Source organism: Quercus suber, unplaced genomic scaffold (assembly GCF_002906115.3).
Source record: "Quercus suber isolate HL8 unplaced genomic scaffold, Cork oak 2.0 scaffold_226, whole genome shotgun sequence".
Lineage (NCBI taxonomy): Eukaryota > Viridiplantae > Streptophyta > Magnoliopsida > Fagales > Fagaceae > Quercus > Quercus suber.
In genome coordinates, this window is record NW_027069684.1 from 635,842 (window position 1) to 648,266 (window position 12,425).

General features: G+C 34.4%; 1 protein-coding gene across 1 annotated transcript; it reads left to right on the forward strand.

Annotated features, from left to right (window-relative positions):
* Nucleotides 1-3,880: 3,880 nt before the first annotated feature.
* LOC112033700 (F-box/kelch-repeat protein At3g17530) lies at nt 3,881-9,630 on the forward strand. The gene is made up of 2 exons (XM_024066480.2): nt 3,881-4,028; nt 8,029-9,630. Exon 2 carries the CDS (start codon nt 8,063-8,065, stop codon nt 9,308-9,310), a length of 1,248 nt encoding a protein of 415 aa, XP_023922248.1. The 5' UTR covers nt 3,881-4,028; nt 8,029-8,062; the 3' UTR covers nt 9,311-9,630.
* The last annotated feature ends 2,795 nt before the right edge of the window (nt 9,631-12,425 follow it).

Here is a 12,425-nt window from a genome sequence, read left to right on the forward strand (position 1 = left end):
TGATGTAGCTTTTTTTAATATTATTTTAATAGACACGTCAGCATTTACTGTTGGACTGTTTGCCACGTATGATATTTCTGTTAAATGAGTAACGGCAGGGACAAAAATGGAAGCGTTTTTCAGGATAGGGATTAAAAGCGGTAAAAATAAAATTTAGGGACTAAAATGGAAATCGCCTGAAAATGTAGGGACTAAAATGTGCTTTTCGCCAATTATTTAGTATCTTCATTGGTAACTCCTTTACATCATTGCACATTGGACTTGTCCCAACTACTTCTTCCAAATTATTTTGCATCTATATATATATATATATATATATATATATTCTTCCATAAATTGACTATGCTCGAGGTACATCTCATGCGCATCTCATTCTAGAATGCCACAAATATCAACATATTTCCTCATTGTAAATATCTTCTACGTGACAATTAGTAGTTTTATTAGATGTTATGCGGATTCCCCCACAACAAAACCAAAGATCATAAACAAGACAAATTCCACAAGTCATATATGATCATGTACAACTTATGGTTCGAACTTTGAAAGCAAAAATATTTTTGATCCTTACATTTTGGCTTGATTTCTATTTTTGTTCATATTTTGATTTTGCTACTATTCTAATTCTTAAAAACAGAAAATCAATACTATTTTGGTCCCCACTGTCAACCCACTAACAGAAAACTCTTACATGGCAGATGGAGTGCCATGCTTGTTGACATGGTGCTTACGTGGCCATTAAAATATTATTAAAAAAATTATTTGGCATTTTTAAATGCCATGTCAAATTTAATTAATAATAAAAAAAAAAGCTGGATCATAAAATTCAAAAAATAAAATAAAATAACCATTAATCTAATTAATATATATATATATATATATTTTTTTTTTAACTTTTCTTTTGTTTTTTGTAAGAACATTTCTTCTTTCCCCAGACCATGAACTTCACATTCTTCCCCAACAAACAAACTAGCAAACCCAAAAAAAAAAAAATATATATATATATATATAAATATAATAATAATAATTTTGAGAAAAAATTTTAATTTAATTTACCGTTTAATAATAGTAGTTTTTAAGACAAATGCTAATTAATCATACAATATATCCAAGATAAATATCAAGGTCTATATGTTCTATATATTGTCGAAGTTTTGTTGACTTTTTTGTTTTTTGGTTTTTCAAAACTCATAAGTTGGAGATGCAATTCTCTTTTCTTTTTCCTTCTTTTTTTTTTTTTAACAAAAAATTAAAAAAAAAAAAAAAATCTTATATCGAAAATACCAAAACATGCATTTCATGTTGACTTTAGGGCCTTCACCATACATAGGTGAAAAAAATCAAATATAAAGGTGTGGATTTTTTTTTTTTTTTTTTTTTTTACAGTATCTAGACCCAGGTAGAAAACAGGGATCATGGGCCTTATGCTTGTGGTTTGGTGGGCTAGGCTTGATTCACCGCAGCTATGTTGGGCTGATTTTGAACCAAGTTGTGCACAAAATATGATTCTTACAACACATACACATTTATGCATACAAAATATATAGGTATTGTACAGTAAGTAATAGTAAAGGAATAATAAAAGGCAAATAAAACGGCAGAGGTCATCAGAATGATAAGTAATATTTCATTATTTTTTAAGTTTTAGTACATAGGATCCTTTCTCCACTAGGGTATGTCATAAGGTCTAAATAAGTTCAAAAGTCATAGACTTAGATAACTCTTTGTAGGCTTCTAAGATTTGTAAGGTTTGAATCCCTTTGAATCTAAGTGTATCCCTTAGTGCCTATCTTAGGATCCCTCACAATGTTTTCCCTCTTTTCTGCTTTTATGAATTCTAAAGACGTTTTTCAAAGGACTTTTTTGCTCTGATTCTCTATTGCTGAATGGGTTTTATTGATGGCTTTATCCCCTTTTATAGTACCTTCCTAGGATTTTTTATGTACTATTGATTCCCTCTATTTGCTGTCTTGGGTACTAGAACCAATATTGTGTCAGTAACATTAGTGGCTGGTCCCTTCCTTATTTCCTCATTGTTTTCCCCCTTTGAGGGTTCCCCTCAAAAAGTTCTCAACTAACCTTCCTCTTTTGAGAGATCCTAAAAGCTGACTTTCAATCTTCTCTTTCCAAAGCTTCTAGATGCTCCTTTTCGGACCCACCTTTTGGCTGCTTCACCTTTTGTCATTTTCTCTAAATGGGCAGATTCCTCTCTCTCAAGTTGAAAGATCCCAGCCACCTTCCTTCATGGTCTACCTTCCTACATTCCCCGAGGTATCATGCTATTTTTTATTTATTTATTTATGAATTGTTGATTCCTAAGTCGTCAGCCTTTTTCTAAACCATGAGCGCCTAATAGGACATACCCATCTTTGTTCTTTATGCCCATGAGCATGCTCTCTTGAGCTGTCCCAATCCCAGTTAATTTCTTTCTGCATTTCCCAAGGATCCCAAGTTCCTAAGAGTCCCAAGGTATCCTGGTCTAGTCCTTTTCCAAGATCCCCAAGAAATTTCCCTTGCAAAGGCTAAGCTGAGCTTCCTTTTTCCTTTTCCTTTCTTTTCTAAGGCCCAAAACTTGCCCATTCATGGGTTTGGGCCTCCTTTTACTTATTTTAAGTGGGTCTTGGTTGGCGGATTGGGCCTTGCCCTTTCTTTAAGGGCTTAATTGGGTTTTAGATTTCAATGTTTGTGATGTTTTAGGTCTCAACACAATGCTTGTGATATTTTGGACCTTAACAAAATGTAAAAAGATGAAGCAAAACAAAACCATTATAACAATAAAAGTTAGGATTCAAAGTTTCAATAATTATTATCATAGAAGATCTACTCATGAAGATCTTTCTTGTTTGCCACAAAACCAAATCTCTTTATACCTCTTCAACTTTTAACCTAAAAAGATTAATGAGAATAAAAAGAGTCAAGGAAAATCCTTTTTATGGTGGATGTGACGCCATAGATCAATTGGGTGTTGATTGTGTGTGTACTAAGACCCACATTTGACATATATTGGGTTGATTTGGGTTTTAAAACTATGGTGACCTTAATTGTTCTTTCAGTTTTTTTCTTGGTCTTCCTTGGCAATCAATAAATGTTGAAGTAGAAGAGATCGAAACATTGTTAGACCAAAAGAGAAGTATGTTAAGTATCTACAAGAAGACTTTTAGTTAAAAAATTGGTGAATGTACCATTTTGGGTTAGTATCAATTTGGTCCATAATATTTCAACTTGCAATTAATTTGGTCTTTACATTTTTGTGGCATTCAAACTGGTCCATATTATTTTAAACTTGTAGTTAATTTGGTACTTATTATTTTCAATTTGTAGTCATTTTGGGTCCAAATCTAGGTTTGCAGTAGTTGTTGAGTTGATATATGTGTCTACTAGTTGAAGATTAATAAATTTGTTTTGTGTTTTTGTGTTTGGTTGCTAAGAAAGTGTAAAAAAGAGTTATGATTTGACAGTAGGGACTTAATTAACAGCAATTTTAAAAATAACATCGAATCAATTGATTGTTTTCACAAGGTAGGAATCAAATTAACAATTACTTCAAAATATAATGACCAAAATAATATTTTTACTTAGATACTGTAGTTCAACCGGTGATTTTTATCACATATGCACTAATAATTGCAACAAAACTAGACCAGAGGGTGAGATAAAAAGGTTGAAGATTGATTTTTAATCTCAGCTTTTGGATCAAACAAATATTTTAACTTTTTTATTTTTATTTTTAACTTATCAAATTTTTACAAGTCACAAGTCACAAGTACTATCTCGTAATAATTACATGAATGCATGGAAACCCGAAAAGTATTACTAACTCGAGTTAAGTTAGAACTCACCACAAGACACTAATAACTTATCACCGAATCTAGAAGCCATCGAAGTTTAAAAAAAAAAAAAAAAAACAATTTTCACTAAGTACATATCGCCGAATCTAAAAACCAGTTTGGTCGGCGTACTATGATGTTTATTTTCCACTCTCTCCGGGAAAACATAGACCACGATCGGTCTCTCTACTATTTAAAAAGGTAAAAAAAAACTCTCTGTTTCATCTGATTTTTATTATCAGAACTATCATCTTTCTCTCTCTCTGAATGATTCTTTGATGTGATGCAAAAATCATACAGGTAGTAAAGATAGCTTCTTTTGTTATATTTATTACTTTTTGTATTGTTTGAATTTATATTGATTAATCTTCATGCTCTGTTTGGTTGCTGAGACACAGAAATTTGGTATTTAATTGAGAGAAATCAATTTTACTGTCACAAGAGGAGGACTATGTTATGATTGTCACAGTTTTATGGAATCCCTTTTCATCCTATTTGTTTTTCAAAACTTTTGAGACGTTTAGCCCTCTGAATTTCATGCTGAGTTTTCTATGACAAAACTATATTTTGGAGAATTTAATGCTGTGGCTGTGCAAAGGCCTCGGTAACTGAGTTTAGAAAGGAATTTGAGGGACTAAAAAAGGCTAGAAACTGAGAGCATTAGGGTGGGAAGATCAGTTGTCTATGTATGTGATGTAAGAGAGGAGGCACATATTTCTTTTAATACATTTTTTTAAATAAAAAGATAAGCTTTAAGAGGTTTGAGTGCTTTTTTTTTTTTTTTTTTTTCTTTTTACAAGATAGAATTTTACTCTAGCCTAATCTAGGTGTATATGTGTGAAACTCCCTCTTAAAAGCTTGAACCCGGCCCTTGTCCTTACACTCTACAAGCCTTTATACTTGTAAAGTGACTATCGCACAAAGGGTGTGCGGTGGTTTGAGTGCTATTATTGTAGTCTTCGTGGTTTTTATGTCAAGTGTTAATGCATCATTCATTTTGGCACAAAAATTAAAAATTTTAAATGGGACATGTGGGTCAAAATTAGCTATCCAATTTAGAATATAATTATTCTCCCAAAAAAAAAAAAAAAGAATATAATTAGATTTTAGATTTTCTTTCAGCTTTGGCTGTAAGTATATATATATATATATATATGATGGCATGTAGTAGTGTTTTGGGTCTTTGTTATGTGCTTTTCTTACATGGAATACCTCGTTAATTAAAGTTTCAAAAGATAGGGATGAGAAGCATGGTTAAAAAAAATTATCACTTTAAATTACCATGGAAACAATGTGTCTCTATGGTTGTTGCTCTTTAAAGTTGTGTAAATTACCTCTACTTCCAATGCACATGAGAGACACACAAACACAAATTCTTTAATTTTGAATTACATATCAATTTTACCATGTCATTAATTTTTTTATAATGATTTTCATGTAGGGCATTCTTCTTATATTACACAAGTGCAATGTGTATACATTTTCCACATTTATTATCTGCAACCTAATATATTAGCTTATTAGTTTGAAAATTTCTATATGAGCACCATCCGTTTTTTGTTTTTGTTGACATGACCACCATCTAGTTGTGACTTGTGTTCATATAGAAATTGGATAGAAATTGGACTCTTGTTCTACCCAAGCAACTTGGAGCAAATTGTGTGGTAACATCGATAAGTTTCTATAGGGGAAAGAATAGGGATATGAGTGTATCTCTACTGCAAACTTCAATTCTAAATATTGAAATTCTTCTTAGTTTTACTGTTTATCCATGTAGTGGCGTTTCCTATAGATGCTTTTGTAGGTTTTTCACTTCTTTGCCATAGGGCTGTGTATTTAATTTCTTGCATTTCATCATTATTCAGTGATATGTTTAAACTATGGTTATTAAGAAATTTAATCTGAATACATAATTGTTTACTTAATCAAGTTGATTACAATTTGAGTAAAATCAACCAAGGATCCAAAACACTTTACTTTCTACCCTCTTGCCAATCTGAATTTCACTTTAGTCTCTCTGCAATTTAACGGTAAAAACTTTCACTTTCATGTGATTTCAATCTCAGATATATTATCTATGCAAAAACCATTCAGTATCACACACTCCGTAGTGGTAGTAAAGATAGCTTTTTTTTTGGTTGAATTTATATAGATTCTTCTTGCTCTGTTTGGTTGTTGAGAAAGAAGTTTGGAATTTAAAATGAGAGAAATCAACTTTAAGAGAGGACTATGTTAATGTTGGTTTTTTTTTTTTTCCTTGCATTTTAAAAATCTTTTGAGAAATTAGGACTCAGAATTTTCATAATTTTGGTTTTCAAGGACAACTTTATTAAAGAATTTAATATTTTTTATCAATGAAATATTGAGTTTTTTGAGGTTTGGGAGAAATTTGATTATGGTTCTTTTTCTTTTTCAACTGCACTCTATTCACAAATTGTGCAGAATATCAATTCCCAGCTCTTCTTAGCTCTTTTCAATCAAAAATCAAAGTTTTTTTTTTTTTTTTTTTCCTGTTGAAACCACATACTTTTTTATAGCAAAAAACCTTCATGTAACTCACCCAACCACTCTTGAGTTTATATATATATATATATATATATATATAAAAACCCTCATAACCCTTTTCTGTAACTGTTCTAAATCCACCACTAGCAGACATAGACAAAAATTCCAAATTTCCCTACATCAATTATAACTATATGAATAACTGAGTGTGAAAATCTGGTAGGAGGATATGGTCTAGTTTGGATATCTGCCTATATGGTGAGTTTCTACTTGTTTGATGTGGCTGTTTGGACTTAGAGAGAGAGGAACTCACGCTTATGTGAAATGTGTGACCCTTAGCATATAATGGAATCTGGAGAATAAATTAGGGATAATTACACTTTACCTACCTGTGGTTTGCCTCTAATTCGATGTGCCTACTTGTGTTTCAATTTTGACACTTTGCCCGCCTGTGATTCTCACCGTTACTATGCCGTAACCCACCTCTCCACTTTCCGTTACTCTAACATAGAAAATGTAAAAAGAAAAACCCCAAATGGATTAAAACACTCCTCACATGAAGAACATACACAAACATGGATTGATCCAATCTGGACTGACTGGTTGTATCAATGCTTTGTCAAAGCAAAAGGGTCCCAAGAAATAAGAGTTACACTTTACACAAAGAAATAAAGCCAAAAAAGAAAAGAGAAGAAGAAATTAATTACAGCCAAGCAGAACCCAAACCACAACATCCAAAAATCAAACACCTTACCCACACAAATCCATAGCCAAACTCCAAAAATCTACCAAGAACAAACCACAACCTCGGCAAAAACCCAAACACCTTAACTACACAAACCCACAGGCCACAGCCAAGCAGGACCCACAAAACAAAAGCCCACCAAACCCATCTCTTCCAAAAAATACAGAACCCCATTCAAACTCAAACGCCTTGCCCAAGTTACAAAGCACAAAGGCCGAACCCACCAAGCCAAGACCCATGACACCATAGCCATGGCTGAATCTACTTCTCTCCATTAGCCATTGGTGTTGCCTAACCGCATAGAAGGACTGTCGCAGGGAGCATCTCTATTGTTGCTGTGGTACGTCTCTGTGGTGAACTACTGTGAGACTCAGCCGCTGAGAGCAAACTTGATTGAGCGGAGCCATGGACAGCTTGGGATTTGACTTGAGAGAGAGCAAAGATGAGAGTTTCTATGAGAGTTAGGCTAAAACGGTATTGCTTAATTTGATTTGTATTAGTTTTCTAGGTGTATGTTCTTCATGTGAGGAGTGTTTTGATCCGTTTGGGGTTTTGTTTTTTACATTTTCTGTGTTAGAGTAACGGAAAATGGAGAGGTGGGTTACAGCATAGTAATGGTGAGAATCACAGGTGGGCAAAGTGTCAAAATTAAAACCACGGATAGGCACATCGAATTAGAGGCAAACCACAGGTGGGTAAAGTGTAATTATCCCATAAATTAAACACTCCAAATGTCTTCCATTCTGCTTCTTCAATTGGAGTCAAATGTCAATATAGGACAAAAGTGAACTGTATTTACAGGTCTTGAAAACTGTATTAATTGGGACATTAGTTTGGACCTCTGTTATTTTGTAACAATTTGTTGTCACTGCAGATTTTTGAAGTGATTATATCTGTTATGACTTGGGTTTATACTTTATAGTAATACTTTCTTGTTTGTATCATTTGCAGCTTGTTATAACTTGGGTTTTTGTTCATAAGAAAAATGGAAGTCATTTTTTCAAATGAAGATTTAGCAATGGAAATTTTAAGTCGCTTGTCACCTAAGAACCTTTTAAGGTGCAAGTGTGTCTCCAAGAGATGGACGAGCCTTATATCTGATCCATCCTTTATGCGTATTCACCATCAGAGGTCAAGATGCATTTCAGGACTCCTTGTTCAAGAGTTTAAGGAGTATGGGGGGAATTTTCGTGGAGATGATTATTTCCTTTACGCTAGTGTTAATGGTGAATTGGGCATATTTAAATTGATGGATGAAAGTTTCCCTGAACCGACTTCTGTCATTATGGCTTCATGTGATGGACTCATCTGTTATAGAAGTCGTCAAACTAGGGATATTGAGGAGCTGGACATAGTTGTTTGGAACCCAATGACCCAGGAACGGTTAACCTTGAGAACCACTGACTGTAATGTTGGTAGCATCTTCGGATTGGCTTTCTACCCATTTGGTTCTTCAGCAAAGATGATCCCTTGCTTTAAAGTGGTCAGCATTCAGCGTCCCAAACATGACCAAAATTCCTACTCCTTTGTGATCTACTCATCGGAGACAGGGAAATGGAAAACTTCCCTTGAAGTGTGCTATTGCAAGGATGAGCTTCACAAGAACAAACATATTTATGTTAATGGAAGGTTTTACTGGTTGACGAAGAATCAGAACATTATCACTTTTGAGGTAGATGAGGAGTTATCAGGAGTCATTACAGTACCAGGTCCTAAGTGGTTGGATAGATATGTAGTGAGACTGGCTTGCCTTGGGGATTCAGATGGGTATCTTCATTATGTGTGTGTAGATATGCCTGAACTTAGGGTCTGGATGTTAACAGATCCTTGCAAGCCCATTTGGGTTCTTAAGCACCATATAAATATAGATCAATTTGGTGAAGAATCAAGGGATCGTTATATCCATCGTGTACGGCACTCTCCTGAAATGATTGGGGATTGTTTTTTAGTGGACGCTCAAACTTTCCATGATGAAGTTGTGTATTTGTCTATACGAGGTAGGTTATGTTCATACGACTTCAAAACTGGAAGGCTAAGATTCTTCTTTAATGGTTTGTACCTGAGGCATATGAATAAAGTTCAGGCCACTGTGCTCCCATATACACCAACCTTGGCAACAATTGGCATTCCCTGGTTGAAACAGAATTCTGGTAGCGCTTCTATTTCTTTTGCCTCAACATCTTTTAATTACCAAGGAAGACCTAGAAAAAAATTGAAAACAAGGAAGACCTAGAGAAAAATTGAAAGAACTTTAAGGTCACCACATTTTTAAACTGCTGCTCATTGAATGGAAGTAATCAGTGCATTTATGTAAATTAGTAAGCATGGACTGGTCAATTTCATTGGCGTAAGTTTTTCTTTGACATGGCCCCATGGTGGATGCTGTTTGCCTGTGACACTAATTTCTACTTATTTATTTATTTCTTCTTGTATTGGTTGCTAAGATTATATGGGATTTGTTGAACTTTTGGTTTCCATTTAATTTTGACCATTGACTTCTAATTTTTAACCAATTGATAGAGCATGAGCATATTGCTTTGCATGTTTGTTGCAGATCAATTGTAAGAAATTTTTTGCATCTTTACTGTTTTCATTTTCCTAGTTAAAATGAGATTTTGTGTTTTGTGTTTTTTATTTTTTATTTTTTTATTATTATAGTTGAATTTGGATTTTACGATCTTTCCCTTTTTCTAGTTGAATTAGGATTCTGTGTTGTTTGTCTTTTCCTAGTTGAAGTAGAATTTCGTTCTTTGTTTTCTTAAAGGAGTAGGAGAAAATATCTACATTCTCTTTTGGGAGTGATGGACCTGATGGATTCAGGTTCTTTTTTTTAATTTAATTTACTGGTTAGTTGTGAAACAAAATGTGTGCTTGGCAGTGACTTCCTTATTCCAATCTAATGGATTTCTTGGAGAAGAAAATTCCACTATTCTCAATTTGATCCCCAATGTTGAGAACCCATCAAGAGTTGATGATTACAGACATATATCATGTTGTAATTTGCAATTTAAGTGTATTTCCAAAATCCTTGCTAATAAACTCTATGGCTGCTAGAATGAAATAATTTAACACCGACTCTTTTTTTTTTTTTTAATCATATTAGCTCTGACTTGGCTGCTAGAATGAAATAATTTAACACCGACTCTTTTTTTTTTTTTAATCATATCTCTGACAAAAACTTTGTCAAGGGGATGAGTATCTCTGAAAACATCCTGCTTGCTCATGAGTTGGTGAGGGTCACTGAAAATTTAGGGGTGGTAAAATTGATCCAAAAGTGCAACAGCTTCATAACTGATTGCAAATTCTCAAAACCCTAACGTTTCATCAAATCCAATCACCAATTACGAATTCCATAAGTGAGAGCTCTCAAGGATCCTATGATGAATGAGAAACAAAGCCTCTTGAGCCGGCAAGAACGCCGGCATTCTTCCACATTACCACACATTGTTTTCCAATTTCTTAGTGCTTCAGAGCTAGGGTTTCTGGAATCTTGGTTTCATCTGTTCTTTGTGTTCTTCAAAATTTATTTTTTTCCTCAGTGTTTGTTTCTTGGTAATTTATAAGTTTTTAGCATTTGTAATTATGTATATGAATGAATGTTAAATGGGTGGGTTGCGTGGGTTGGGTGGGATGGGTTTGTGATGTATTTTTTCTTTTGATATATAAGGTTTATCTTTTATCTTTTCTCTTTTTTTTCTTCTATACTGGTCAAGAATGCTCATGCAGTGCTCCCTCTGTGGGATCAAATATGCACTAAAAATGGAAGGTTTGGGGCCTAAAAGGGAGGAAACTTAGAATATGGCTGTACTTACAAACCACATACTGAATATGTCCACTCAAGCTGGTTTCTTGTGGGTAGCGTAGGTCCATGAGGTGTTGTTGAAGGGCAACTTGGTAAATAGGACATATGATCAACAAGAGCAAGGTAGGTGCAACGGGGCTTAACAGGGGACTGTGCTTGTCTTTTCTGTAGGAAGGGTTATAGAGAGGAGTCACTTGTTCTTTGAGTGCTCTTTACAAAGATAATTTAGAAGCATGTCGTGGGGCTTGCCTGGTGAATTATTTCCCTACTAAATAGGATGGTATGGCCTGCTTGGGTGTCAAAAATCTCGAGGGAGAAAGTTTTATTGCCTCCCTTTGCAAAGTGACATCGTGGGCTTCAGTATATCATTTGTGGCTCCCAAAAAAACTACAGAAAGAGTTTTAAAAAATGGAGGAGATATAAAAACTTCAGTATATCATTTACGGAGGAGATATAAAAAAAAATGGAGCAAATTGTTAAGAACACTAAAAGAGTTGTCAAACTGGATATCTAGATGTCCCTGAGATGCTTGTTTGAATCCCAATGACCCGAGAATAGATAACCCTAAGACACTGTCTGTCATGTTGGTGACATCTTTGGATTGGCTTTCTACCCATTTGGTTCTTCAGCAAGATGATGCCTTGCTTTAAAGTGGTCAGCATTAATTCAGCGTCCAAAACATGAAAAAAATTCCTAATCCTTTGTGATCTACTCATCGGAGACAGGGAAATGGAAAACTTTCCTTGAAGTTTGCTATTGCAAGGATGAGCTTCACGAGAACAAACATATTTATATTAATGGAAGGTTTTACTGGTTGACGAGCAATCAGACATTATCACTGTTGAGGTGGATGAGGAGTTATCTGGAGTCATTACAGTACCAGGTTCTAAGTGGTTGGATGGAGGTGCAAGACTGGCTTGCCTTGGGGATTCAGATGGGTATCTTCATTATGTGTGTGTAGATAATGTCTGAACTTAGGGTCTGGATGTTAACAGATCCTTGCAAGCCCATTTGGGTTCTTAAGCACCATATAAATATAGATCAATTTGGTGAAGAATCAAGGGATCGGTATATCTATTGTGTACTGAACTCTCCTGAAATGATTGGGAATTATTTTGTAGTGGACGCTCAAACTTTCCATGATGAAGTTGTGTATATGACTATACGAGGTAGTTTATGTTTGTATGACTTCAAAACTGGAAGGCTAAGATCCTTCTTTTATGGTTTGTACCTGAGGCATCAAACTAAAGTTCAGGCGACTGTACTCCCATATTCACCGACTTTGGCAACAATTGGCATTCCCTGGTTGAAACAGAATTCTGGTAGTGCTTCTATTTCTTTTGCTTCAACATCTTTTAATTACCAAGGAAGACCTAGAAAAAAATTGAAAGAACCCTTAAGGTCACCACATTTTTAAATTGCTGCTCATTGAAATGGAAGTAATCAGTGCATTTATGTAAATTAGTAAGCATGGACCGGTCAATTTCATTGGCGTAAGTTTTTCTTTTACATGGCTCCATGGAGGATGCTATTTGCCTGTGACATT